This window comes from Pelodiscus sinensis, chromosome 10, assembly GCF_049634645.1.
Source record: "Pelodiscus sinensis isolate JC-2024 chromosome 10, ASM4963464v1, whole genome shotgun sequence".
NCBI classification, from domain to species: Eukaryota; Metazoa; Chordata; order Testudines; family Trionychidae; genus Pelodiscus; species Pelodiscus sinensis.
The window spans coordinates 6,244,248-6,258,067 of NC_134720.1; the positions used below are offsets into that span (position 1 = coordinate 6,244,248).

The 13,820-nt window shown below is 49.0% G+C and overlaps 1 protein-coding gene across 1 annotated transcript in view; it reads right to left on the reverse strand.

Annotated features, from left to right (window-relative positions):
• The window catches only part of HS6ST1 (heparan sulfate 6-O-sulfotransferase 1), a 341,772-nt gene extending 328,661 nt beyond the window's left edge, over positions 1-13,111 (reverse strand). Inside the window, exon 1 of the mRNA XM_075938357.1 lies at positions 12,157-13,111. Coding sequence (XP_075794472.1) covers positions 12,157-12,674 — 518 coding nt within the window. The 5' untranslated portion in view covers positions 12,675-13,111. The remainder of the gene's footprint in view (positions 1-12,156) is intronic.
• Positions 13,112-13,820: the final 709 nt, after the last annotated feature.

A 13,820-nucleotide genomic window follows, 5' to 3' on the forward strand; every position in this document is an offset into this window, starting at 1 on the left:
GCTCTACTTTATGAAAACACAAAGAGGAATGCACCATTTGGCTTTCTGAAATTACTGCACACACACACACACACACACACACACACACACACACACACACACACACTATGGAGTTCTGTTTTCTCCTAGAACAATCAAATACAATGTTTGTCGTGCATATGGTAATATAGCTAGCTGATAAATCAGTTATTGCTTCTAACTAAGAGATCTTTCATGGAAAAAGACAAACAGTCGTGATCCTACAAGTAAGTGAAGCCAACAGCTTTAAGATGCCCATCCACATGCACCATGATCCCCATTAAGAGTAATCAAATAGCAAAATCTGTAGGAAGCTGGCAAACACACCAAGTAAAATGGATAGGACACACTAAACCAATCAGATATGCCTACCTGAACTTGAACTGGTTATTTCCTGTCTTGTTTATCAAACCAGAGCTGTACAGTCAAACTTCTAGGCCACAATAGCTGTATAACCACAACCACACAACTCTTTTGACTAACATCACAACCCCCTGTGTAAGCTCAAAAGCTTGTCTCTCTCACCAACATAAACTGACTCAATTAAAAATATTACCTCCCCTGTCTTGTCTCTCTAATATCACAAACCTAGCTACTGTTTTGACCAGATGTGTTAGAAACAGATTAACAAGGAATCATCCATAACACTGTGTGGCATCAGCTATAAACAAAGTTCAGATAAGGCAAGGGATTGGCCCAACTGGGATATTAGAGAAAGCGAAGTGATCAAAGTGGTAAGTCACTCTTGAAGACTCAAGACAAAACCACATTATTTTAAAAGACTGGGTCTCCACTAAGCTTTGTTCAGTTACAAACATCCTTCCAGAAATCTTGTGTTACTATGTACCTGTGCCAGCCAAGTCTTTAAGCTGTCTCCAGTGCTCCTGCACAGACCATGCAAATTCAGTCAGAGCCCAATCCTGCAAATTAGTGGAAGCTTCATAGGAAAAAGTATCCAGTCTTTCTTTAGTTTGGGCTTGGGATGATTGGATTGCCAAGAGGGAGTCACAGAAACCTCTAAGCTGCAAGACAAAACTCCTCCAGCAGCACTTTCTTAAGAGTAGCACAAAGTTAATTACAAATGTTTCCATCTCCCATGCTAGCACACCAAAAAACAAAACCAAAAAAACTTCATTCCTCCCCTCCCCCTCTCCCTCCTCCTCCCCCTCCCCCTGCTTTCAGGGAGAGATTTGTTAGGATACACACACAGTGCACACATACCATGCTTGGGCGGCGAGGAGTCCTGTGGCACCTTATAGACTAACTGAAGTGTAGAAGCATAAGTTTTCGTGGGCAAAGACCCACTTCGTCAGATGCATGTAACTCACCGCTTTTGCAGATTCAGACTAACACGGCTACCCCTCTGATACTTGATACCCTGCTTGGTCATACTAGATAAGTGAGTAGCTGCTTTAGCAGACCTTAGTCACTTCTGGTGTATGCACTTTATTAAAGATTAACTGAAAGCCACTACAGTAGCATCCCACTGCAGGGCTGGTGGCTCAAAGCTTCTTAGCAGATCCAAAGCAAAGTACTAATCAGGACGGCACTAGCTTGAAATCTGTGTGTGCATAGTTGGTAGTAGATTTGTCACTCTGTTTTCCTTATGTCTACCCAGCCAAGGACTTTCCAGTAAGACAAAATACACTGCTGACCAGTGTTGTGAACTTGTGCAGCCACTCTGAAGAGATTCAAATGCCACCCAGCTGATTAGAAGAGTGCCCACAGCTAGGTTTTGTGTTTCTGCTGGTGCACAGACATGCCTCGGTGCACATAAAAGTTTATTTTGCACATGGATGGAAAAGATTAGAGGAAACATTAGTGCTGACCAGGATGTGCTACATAGAACTCTCTGGGGAATAAAAGTAATTAGTTTTGGAAATTTTGCATGCACTTGTGGTGTGATAATTCTAAGTAATGTGGTCCACTACCAAGAAACAATTTAACATTTTCAAGGGTTCTTTTTATACTTTTCAACATGTAATATATAACACTAAGCAGTTAGCAAGATTACAATTTTTTAAATCTTTTAGCAACAATCTTTGACAAACATCCTTCTTATGTTAACAGACTTACGATTGTCTGGTATTTTATTTCCAATACCACGTGCCTATGGATTGCATCCCAATGGCTCTTAGAGGGGTGAGGGGCAAAACAGAGATAAACTTATGCAGAAGCCCTGTGTACGTGTAATGGGGGAAAAAAAATCATAGTTCTTACGTCAGTTTTAATTAAAAAGACTGAAGCAATGCAGCATTTCAAGTCAGGTTAAACACAAGACAACACTAAAGCAGCTGCAAACTTAAGGAGTCATCTTTTCCATTTTGCCAGCAAAGGACAGACATTCCAATAGTAATTAAGCTTAAGGTGACATTAGAAAGTTCTACAAGACTTAGGTGAACAGAACACCTTAATTCTAGAACAGCAGGTTTCTTTGTTTGTTTTTTTAAATTAGCTGAAAGCCTGACTTCAATGACTAACCTAATTCAACCACTTACAATCCATCAAGCTAAAACTGTCTCAGCTATGAACAACTGACCACATTTAAGAGCCATCTCTTTAGGCTTCAAGAATCAAGATAACTAGATGCAACCTGTATGGCAGGAGTGGGGAACCTAAGGCCCCGGGGGGGGGGGCAGATGCAGCCCCCAACTTGCCTGGATCTGGCCCCAAGGCTTGGGTATCCCCCCCCAGAACTGGGGAGTCTGAGATTATGCTCCAGCCCCCCTGTGGGCTAGAGCACATAAAATCTAGTAGCCTGGATCCCCCAAGAATCTGGCATTCAAAGGGAATGTTTTCCTCTTTCTTAGTGGCCACATCAGAGATTGGTTTTATTTTCTTTACTTCTCACTTGTGTGCCCCATGACTGATTTTTCTGTGGGTCAGAGGCCCCCATACCAAAAAAGATTCCCCAGCCCTGGTGTATGGGCGTACATATTTGGCCAAGTGGCTTTAACATATCTGGGGGACAAAGGACTGTGGTTTTCCACATTCCAATGACTTCTCTCCTCTCACTTTCAACAGTTTTAACCTGTTACCATTCAATAGTCTTCACCAGAATTACTTCAGAAATCACACTGATGTGCCTGACATAAACAACGCCGTTAGCTCTCTACACACACACACATCCCACCCCCACACATATATAAATCCAACCTACTAAAAACTGTTAATATTCTAGAAGTTATTTGGTAAAACCTTTAGCTCTCCAACAGTTCATCTCTCGGCAATGTGTCTCCACAGCTCATAAGCACACACTACCAACAATCCACCTAATGCAGAGTTATACAAAGAAAGATACAAGTAGTATGAAACTGTGAAAGTTCACACATTAGAAAAAATCTAACTGGCAAAAACCGTCCACATTTGCTGGGCTCTGCTAATTGGTTTCTTTTAATAAAATAAAGCCCAAACAAAACAAACGTCGTAAATAGCTTGCCAGGGAGACTCCAGAATCCAGGCAAACTGATTTGCTTAACTATGGGTATTACTGAAAACCTGCAACAGACATCTTGGGTTTTGCATGTTAATGTTCTTATATGGTATTTCATTGTTTATAAAGGATTCAAGTCTGCACTTGAGTGTGGGGAAGAAGGTTTTTTGTATATGTGATCAGAAAAAAAGTGGTCCTGTCAATTTCTTGAGCATAGTGTGAAATGTAGATTAAAAGCTCAGCAGGTGAACTTCTATGACAGACTTACACATAAATGCACACACAAAGCCAAGATTAAGTTAGCCTCTTGAGGAGGCTCATTAAAAAAGAAAATAAAAGAAGCAATCTACACAGTGTTAGAAACAGAAATTAAATGAGGGTGGAGAGCAATACAATTCCAGGGTTTTGCCAAATATGCAGGCTATCCCTAAAGCCACTAGCAGCTTGAGATGAATGGATATTTAAAACATCGACATGCCTTATAAACCATCTCCATGTGAACAATGAATCATCAGGAAAATAACCAGTTTACATGCTCTTGTTTTGATACAAAGAAGAATGAACCAGTAGGGATCACTATAAAGACTGTTTTCAATGAGGAGAATAAGAGAAAGAATCTGCTTAGCTTAAGTTTATTTATTACCTTAATGTTCCCACAGAACACAATAAAAAAGGAAAGGCATCAGGCTCTACAAGGTCTTAAGAACATCTAGCTCTCCATTGTCCTTTGAACAAAGTGAAATAGGTGCAACAGGTGAAGTGAAAAACCAGTGGAGCACACCCACCAAGGAGGCACGGAGAAGCATTTCATGCAGCATGCTGGGGGGTGGAGGTGGCCCAGGCCTTACAGGTAGCAGGGAGGAAATACCACTCAGCCCAGCTACACCCCCTGCTCTGACCCTAGCTGAACTCTGCTCTCATATATTCCCTATCCATCCCAAGGCTAGTTTTGCCTCTACACCCAGTTCCTTCCCCACCCTGAGTTCTGCACCAAGCTCTGCCTTCAGCCCAAGCTCTTCTACTGAGCTAACTGTGCAGGAATGGGGAGGGGCACCAACATATTCCATTACCAGCAAGAAGGGCATATCAGGAAAAGTTTGGGCACCACTGCTTTGGAGGCTGGTTCAAGAATTTTTCCATTCACCTCAAGGGCTTTAGATCAGTGGTTTTCAACCTTTATTATTATTATTATTATTATTATTTACAGACCCTAAACAAATTCAAATGGAGTGTGGACCCCTTTGGAAAACTTAGACATAGTCTGTAAACTCCAGAGGTCTGCAGACAACTGCTTGAAAACCACCAATTTATATCTAGCCCTGAGTGGAGAATAGGGATGTAAAATTTCGATTAATTGGCTAATCGAATAGTCAATGCAATTTGCATTGACTATTCGATAAGGGCACCTCTGCCTTTGAAGTGCTGCATGCAGCCCAAGGCCAACTGGGAGTTCCAAGGCAGCTGTTACACTTCAAAGGCAAAGTGCTACAGGGCACTCAAGCAGCCCCCGGGCTCTCCACGGCGGCGTTTCAAAGCAGCAGCACTGCATAAGGCCCAGGGTCAGGCTGGGACTCTGAGCCCTAGGTCAGACATCGACTCCACACAGCGCTGCCGCTTTGAAACGCCACATGGAGCCCCTGGGCCAGCTGGGAACTCCCAGCTGGCCCTGGGCTGCACATGGCATTTCAAAGTGGCAGGACCGCATGGAGTCGGGAGTCTGACCCCAGGCTCCATACAGCGCTGCAGCTTTGAAGCACCCTTTTTTCTCCCCCTCGTTCCCCCGCTGCCTCTTTCTGATAAAGGCAGCAGGGGAGGGGAGGTATGGGGGACAGACTAGTCAACTAGTTGTTCTAGTCGAGAAAGCCAAAATAAGACTGGATTACTTTGCACAATCTATTAATAGTGATAACTAGGCTAAAGAACACACTCAATGCAAAATATAATGATGATTTTAAAAAGCAGCCCAACATTTTGGGAATCTCAATTTCAGATGCTTACCTTGATACAAATGAAAGAAACCCAAATTTATAGAAAGCACTGAGCTCCTGCCTTCTGAGAATCAGGGCCTTTTAAGGTGTCTCAAATAGTGCACCAAAATCCAGGCTTGAAAGTCTGTTTCAATATGTATTAAGTACTAATTGTACAAAACAGAGAACAGACTGCTGTTCTCAAAAATCTTGCAGTCTACGACCTAACAAAATCATCCAGCAGAGATTGCAGATAATGTATGCTGCTTTTGGTCCAAAATGGAGCTCAATTTAGTTCCAAATGTTACAGCACAGAAGTCAATTTACTCCATTTATTGCATATGTACAAAATGCAACATTTACTTCAAGAAATGCTCACGCAAATATAATTTACAATGTCTTTTATATGGAAGGTCTCAGATGTAACTGTGTTAGTCTGCATCTTCAAAAAACAAGGTAGAGTCCTATGGCACCTTAGAGACCAACAGATTTATTAGGGCATAAGCTTTCATGGATTTTCTTCATTGCATATAAAAACAAAGCATGGTAAACATCACTGGAAGACAACAAAACAGCATAAACTTTAAGAGTGGTGACCCTTAAAATGTCTGTTCCTTGTTTACCATAACAATGCCAAAAAAAAAAACAAAAAAAAACCCCACCAACCCCAAACAAAAAATCCCAGGAATTTGCAGTCTTTTGACATTCTAGCTCTCCCCATCATTAAGGCCAACTCACACAGAAGAACAATAAAAAGACACTAATGCATTGTCAATTTATGTACCATGTCTAGGTTATGGAATGTAGCACAATTGGGCACTACGAAGTGATAAGCTGCATTCCTTTCAAAGTTAACAGCTTTAACCTCATGATTTGTACATGTGGACATTTCTGAATGACCTTCAAGCTTTCCAAAAGCTACTAGAAGTCACAGTGTTAGACAGATTTTTAATCAGATGACAGCTGTTGTGTTTTGGGCAAAAAAATTGCTTTCCCACTCTTCCAAGGCTGATGCAATAGCTGGAAAGATCAAAGTTGGTAAACTTCACTTTAAGAACTGAATATAAAGGAAGGTACTGTAAGTTCTGAAAGATCAGTTTCATGTCTGCATTGCACAAGAGCAGTAAAAGAATTCTCAAGTCTTACTGCATTCAGACAGACCCAGATAGTTTTGTCTGGAGCTTGTTCAAGTGAGAATTTCATAGTCAAATCCTATTTCAACAGTAACTTCTGAATACTGTTTCTTGGCCATCAAAACAATGCTTGTTTTTATGAGACCTGTGCATTAGAGAGAGCAGAGAAATGAAGTAATACAACTGCTAGTGTAGTGGAAATAATGCAAGAAGGTATCTTTTTTTATCTGAACAAATTAAAATTCACTACATCACTGATTCTAAACAAACATCTCTCATTTATGAATCCTGATTTCATTACAAGCCAGATAAATGCTATCTTTTTTTGAAGGTGCCTTACAGACACAATGAACTGTACTACAGTTCAACAGAGCAGTGTGTTAGGAAGATATTATAAAATCTGGCAGCTGTTTCTTATACCAAAATTATCAGTTAAAAATTAATGAAAAGCCATGCACAATGTGTATTAACAAACTAAGACTGCTATAACCAGATTATCTAAACCTCCATACCATAGCCCCAACATTTCTGAAAATCATGTCCTAATCCAACCTATGCGGGGTAGCAGAAACAAAGAGACCACAGCACTAAGCAAAACTAACATTAAATAACATGGGGGAACGGGGACTAGATCATTTTTTCAGTGTGTTTTGAGCACAGACCATTTTTAAAAAACATCAAGTACCTTAAATGCCCCCCAAAAAACAAATACTAGCAAGAAAACAATCCCACTTCAATAATTTTTAAAAGCTGCAATATTTAGTAGCATTGATTTTGAAGTGCCTACAAAATACATTGAGGTGTCTTTCAAAAGCGAAACCATCTTGAGTAAAAGCTAAATATTAAACCTTTAAGGTTAAAGGTAACTGAGCAACCATGTAACAGGATCCTTACTATATGTTCTCATTACAACAGCATTATGCTATTCAGTAGTAACTGCATGAAAAAGCAATGTGGAGTAGGTTTAAGTACAACTGAGGAGCCTGACAAAATTACACAGGTGTTTGGATCTATCCATAAATTGGTATGCTGGTCTTTATGGTAGATTAACAGTATAGCTGAGCGCCAAGGTTCACAGACAGGGTTTTTACCAGATTTGAACTTTGAGCAGTTTTTGTTGCAGCACATCACTAAACCACAAGAGCAACAGGACAGGTGAAGGGTATTTTGTTTATAAATGTTTACAAGTGCCTTAAAAATAAACTATCACAAGAAATGCCTGAGAGGACTCCATCCCTCTGGCTACATGTTCTGATTTGCTGCTCTTGGGTCAGCCAGCATGACAGCGACTCAAGTACAGTATTAGGCTGACTAATGCTGAAATTCACCAAGATCGCTGAAAAGAGCAGTAATCATAACAGGCAATACAGAACACACTAATTGAATACTGTTCTTAGGACAAAAGCAACTAAAATAGTTTAAAAACCGCATGAGAGAAAAAGAACAGTGGTGCTAAAACACAGACTTGCTCTAGTGAATGGCAGCCTTAAAGAGATTAGGTATGCTATTAATAATATTTACACAGCACATGGCATTAACAAATGATTGCATAAAATGTTGCATAGCTGATAATGAAACTTATGGAAAAAAAACACTACACAAGATAGTAACAACAACAGTGATTTACATTCACTAAAGAGATTGTATATGATATTTCCAATGACAAGGATTAGTTCAAAATTATCATACCACTGGGACTCAAATACTTAAAATATGTTAAATTAGGGAAGCAGGACTCAGAACAATCGGAAATGCTTTTAAATAAACTGAAGTATGCAAAGATTATTGTAAATTATTAGCTTGAGAGCAATTTAAGATTGGGGTAGTGGAATGAAGGATATAAGAGGACAGGAATGCATGTGACATGGTGTCTGTGTGAGGACTGGAGGGATTGGACTGGGTGTATGTAAGGATGAAATTTTGAGTCAGTCCTCTTGCCTGGGATTTTGGGGTGATGCACTTCCTCTTGCTCAAGTGGAAGATAGAGGGAGAAAAGGGGATGTGGGTTGAGGATTGTAAGAAAGACATGTTTTCATCTAAAACTGTTGAAGCAAGCACTAACTGTGCATGGAAAAGAATAGGAATCCAAGAGGGGATACAGTGGATATTTGCATGGTGCTTTTAGGCCTGTATGGGGTATGAAATAAGGATGTAAAAGACTAATCGACTATCCAATAAGCATGTGCTTATCAGGTAATATTTTGACCAGTCGACATCCCCCCCCCCCTTTGCTGCCAATATAAAATATAATATAATATAATATAATATAATATAGAGGCAGCAAAGGGGGATGGGGAGGGAGAGAAGGGGTACTTCAAAGTGGCAGCGCCACACAGCGGTGCTGCCACTTTGAAAGCCCCAGGCAGCTTTTCAAAGGGGCAGCCATGGAGCCTGAGATCAGCTGGGGACAGGACAGTTGGATACAAAGGCTGGGGCTATCAGAAGGGCTGATGGTGTGATGTATATGGCAATGGATCCAGAGAGAGGGTAGAGAAGCTGTTAGGTTGCATAGGAAAGGTGGAGTACACGAGTGTGAAGTGCTGAAAAGTATTACGGGCTGAAGGGTGTAGAACACTCACTGGGCTTGCAAGGAGAGGGTGCAATGTATGCTGTGGGGTGAGCAGAAGGGGTTTTCAGCCCAGAACCTGCCATGAGGTGGGCAGAGGTGTCGCCTGGATTCGGGTGGGGTGCAGAGGGGAAATGTAGTGTAAACATTGGCATCCAGGGGATGTCTGGATGGCAATGCAGAGCAGAGGTGTAGTGCATGCCTTGGGATGAGTGGAGGGGAGTACCTGGCTCAGGGGTGCAGAGAGGAGGAGGTTCAATGAATACAATGAGGTGGGCTAGAGTGCCGAGTGCCTGCAATAGTGTGGGAAGAGGAGTTGCTTAGGCTGGAGGGAGCAGAGGGCAGGTGCAATGTTTATCATGGTGGAGGCTGCTGGCGGGGGGGGGGGGGGGGGTTCAGATGAATGCATGGTATGGGGACACAGAGGGCAAATATCTGAGCTGGGAGCGCAGAGAAAGATGCAGCGATGCCTTTGGGGTGCAGATGGGGCTGTCAGGGTTGACAGCAGTGTCTAGGTTAAGGGTGCAGAGTGGAGTGCATGCCATGGCTGCAGAGGTGGGTGGCCAGGCAGCGGTGCAGAAGAGGGGCAGTGCATGCAGTAGTGTGAGATAGAGGTTCAGACAGGAATGCAGAGCGCAGCGGGGTAGGCTGGGAGCACTCAGAAGGAAGTGCAAACTATACTGGGGGTGTACAGAAGAGGGCGCTTGGGCTGGTTGGTGCAGAAAGGAGTGCTGTCCATGAAAAGGGGGTGCAATGAACACCAAGGAGGTGCCTAAGTTGGAGTTGCAATAAACACTGAGGAGGTGCCTAAGTTGGGGGTACCGAATACAGTGCCTGCTGCAGATGCCAGGCTCAGAGTGCAAAGAGGGGATGCCCTGGGTAGGCATGCAGGGGGGGTGCAGTGAGGGGTGCCTGGGTTGGGAGTGCAGAGAGAAGTGTAGTGCATGCAGAGGGGGTACTTGGACTGAGGGAGCAATATACATCATAGTGGTGCAGAGAGGGAGTTTAGGCCAAGGATGCAGAGAACTGCTGTGTACAAGGGTGTGTGGTGTGTACCAAAAGCTGGGAATGGAGAGGTGTTGCCTGGGGTGCAAAGTAGTGCAGATCATGGTGTGGGTTGGAGATGCAGAAAGGAATGCAAAGGAATACAGTGTAAACTATGGATGTGTGGAAGGGATTCCTGGGCTGAGGGTATAGGGCTATGCTGGTGGTGCAGATAGACGTTGGTGGTCAGGGGGAACAAGGGACTGTAATGCATACTGTAGACGGGAACAGAGAGAGATTCAGTGCATGATTTTGACAGCACAGAGGGGGGTTCCTGTGCTAGGAGTGCAAGGCAGTGCAATGCATGCCCACAGCTGGGGGTGCCAAGAGCAGTTCAGCACAGACAGTGAGGGTGCAGTTCAGTGTGTGCCATAGGCTGGGGATGCAGAGAGGAGTTCAGTGCACACAGTGAAGGTACAGAGGAGTCCATATATGCCCACAGCCGGGGGTGCAGAGAGGTGCTCAGTGCACACAGTGCAGGTGCAGGGGGGTTCCTGTGCTGGGGGACATATAGGGCATACAGGTGGGCTGGGGATGCAGAGTGGCGCTCAGTGCAGGCAGTGTGGGCACAGGCGTGTGCCGGGCATGCAGGTGGGCTGGGGGTGAAGAGAGACACTCAGTGCCCACACTGCGGGTGCAGGGGGTTCCCGTGCAGGGCATGCAGGTGGGCTGGGATGCAGTGCGGGTGCAGGGGGGTGCAGGACATGCAGGTGGGCTAGGGTGCAGAGAGGCACTCAGTGCCCATGGTGCAGGAGGTTCCCATGCAGGGCATGCAGGTGGGCCGGGGTGCAGTGCGGGTGCAGGGGAGTGCAGGGCATGCAGGTGGGCTAGGGGTGAAGAGAGGCACTCGGTGCCCACGGTGCGGGTGCAGGGGGTTCCCGTGCAGGGCATGCAGGTGGGCTGGGGGTGCAGAGAGGCGCTCCGTGCTCACGGTGCGGGTGCAGGGGGTTCCCGTGCAGGGCATGCAGGTGGGCTGGGGGTGCAGAGAGGCGCTCAGTGCCCACAGTGCGGGTGCAGGGGGTTCCCGTGCAGGGCATGCAGGTGGGCTGGGGGTGCAGAGAGGCGCTCCGTGCTCACGGTGCGGGTGCAGGGGGTTCCCGTGCAGGGCATGCAGGTGGGCTGGGGGTGCAGAGAGGCACTCAGTGCCCACAGTGCGGGTGCAGGGGGTTCCCGTGCAGGGCATGCAGGTGGGCAGGGGGTGCAGAGAGGCACTCAGTGCCCACAGTGCGGGTGCAGGGGGTTCCCGTGCAGGGCATGCAGGTGGGCTGGGGGTGCAGAGAGGCACTCAGTGCCCACAGTACGGGTGCAGGGGGTTCCCGTGCAGGACATGCAGGTGGGCTGGGGGTGCAGAGAGGCGCTCAGTGCCCACAGTACGGGTGCAGGGGGTTCCCGTGCAGGGCATGCAGGTGGGCTGGGGGTGCAGAGAGGCACTCAGTGCCCACAGTGCGGGTGCAGGGGGTTCCCGTGCAGGGCATGCAGGTGGGCTGGGGGTGCAGAGAGGCTCTCAGTGCCCACAGTGCGGGTGCAGGGGGTTCCCGTGCAGGGCATGCAGGTGGGCTGGGGGTGCAGAGAGGCACTCAGTGCCCACAGTGCGGGTGCAGGGGGTTCCCGTGCAGGACATGCAGGTGGGCTGGGGGTGCAGAGAGGCACTCGGTGCCCACAGTGCGGGTGCAGGGGGTTCCCGTGCAGGGCATGCAGGTGGGCTGGGGGTGCAGAGAGGCACTCGGTGCCCACAGTGCGGGTGCAGGGGGTTCCCGTGCAGGGCATGCAGGTGGGCTGGGGGTGCAGAGAGGCACTCGGTGCCCACAGTGCGGGTGCAGGGGGTTCCCGTGCAGGGCATGCAGGTGGGCTGGGGGTGCAGAGAGGCACTCGGTGCCCACAGTGCGGGTGCAGGGGGTTCCCGTGCAGGGCATGCAGGTGGGCTGGGGGTGCAGAGAGGCGCTCCGTGCTCACGGTGCGGGTGCAGGGGGTTCCCGTGCTGGGGGTGCCGCTCACCTGGGGGCTTTGAGCGCGGCGCTCTCCCGCTTGTCCAGCACGCCGGGAACGCAGCTGGTGAGCTCGGTCCAGTCGGCGTGCAGCCCGCAGCTCCAGCCGGTGGAGAAGCGCGAGAAGAGCCAGGTCTCCCGGCGGTTGGGGCGGTAGCAGGTGCACTTCTTCTGCCCGGGCCGGCAGTCGCAGGGCACCTCGAGCCGCACGTTCTGCACCAGGTGGCGGCCGAAGGTGGTGCCGCCGGTCTTCTGGATGTGCAGGAAGACGATCACGTCCTCGCCCTTCATGTCGAAGGCGAGCGCGCGGTCGAGCGCCCGCACGGGGAAGTAGTACTTCTTGACATAGTGCGGGTCCGGCGTGGGGAACAGGTCCAGCTCCTCGGCCGGGGCGCGGCCGCTGGGCGCCCCCAGGCTCAGCCCCGGCCCCACGTACTGGTACAGGATGAGCATGAAGCACACGGAGCCGGCCACGATCAGCAGGAACTTGCTGGTCCTCTCAACCATGCTCCTGCCAGCGCGCCGCATGTGTCACCATCTCCCGGGGCTGGGCGCGCGGCGGGGGGCGTGGGCGGGGGCACGGCCCCGGCCCCACTCGCTGCGAGCCCCGCTCCCCGCCCCTTCCTTCCTTCCTTGCTTCTCCTCAGGCGCCTCGCCGCCGCCGGGCGCTCCCGGGCAGAGCGCGCGCCCGCCGGGCCCCCAGCCGTTGGGCGCCTTCTCTCGCGGGCTCGCCGGCCGGCTGGCGCGTGGAGAGAATGCGGGGGGGGGGGGGGGGAGCCCGCTGGCTCGAGCCCTTCCTCCGCTAGCGCGAGCCCACCATGATCGGAGCCCAGCATGCACAGCGCCGGCGCCGCTGGCTCCGCGCTCCTCTCTCGGCGGCTGGCTCGCGCCGACAGCAGCAGCAGCAGCAGCGCGAGGCAGAGAGAGCGAGCGAGAGAGAGAGAGAGGGACGGCAAAGCCCCGCAGCCCTTTCAACTCTCAGGTTGCAAGCACCCGCCCGCAGCCTTTTTCCCCCTTCCCCCACCAGCCGCTGGGAGCGCGCTCTGTGGGCAGGCTCACTGGTTCGTACCGTTCTCCGGGGGGGGGCGCAGCAGGAGCCCCCCTCAGGAGCCCGCCAAGGTGCAGAGAAACCTCAGAGCCAGCAGGGAAGAAGTGCTGGGAGGACGCGCTGCGATGCCGCCCCGCCTTGTGGGGGAGCCGGCACAGTCCCGGGGGGGGGGGGGACTAGAACTGGAGGGGGGGCTACAGCTCCAAGGGGGGGTGACCGTGCTCCCAGCGCCCCCGCTGCACACACTGCTCCGGCCACCCTGAGCACGGACGGGCACGTGCGGGAGAAGCGAGCCGCCGCCTCGGCTCCTGCCCCGGGGCGCGGGGAGTCTCTTGCCCTGGTCCTGGCGGCCCCCAGGAGGATCGGGGTGGCTGAAGGTGGGAAGGGAGCAGGTGTGAGACACTTTATGGTGCGCGGGGGGGGGAGGTTCTCACGGGGGAGCCGTGAAATTAAAAATCCAAACCACCAGGGATCAGGTGACTGGCCTCAAAGCAAAGTCACAGCTGTGGTGTCGATAGAAACGGCGCATCTAACTAGCATGTTTTTGCAAAGTTAGCAGCAAAGACTTCCGCTCAGAATTAACCCTGCCAGAGACTCCAGTTGCAACAGCGTGAAAGATGGGCAGG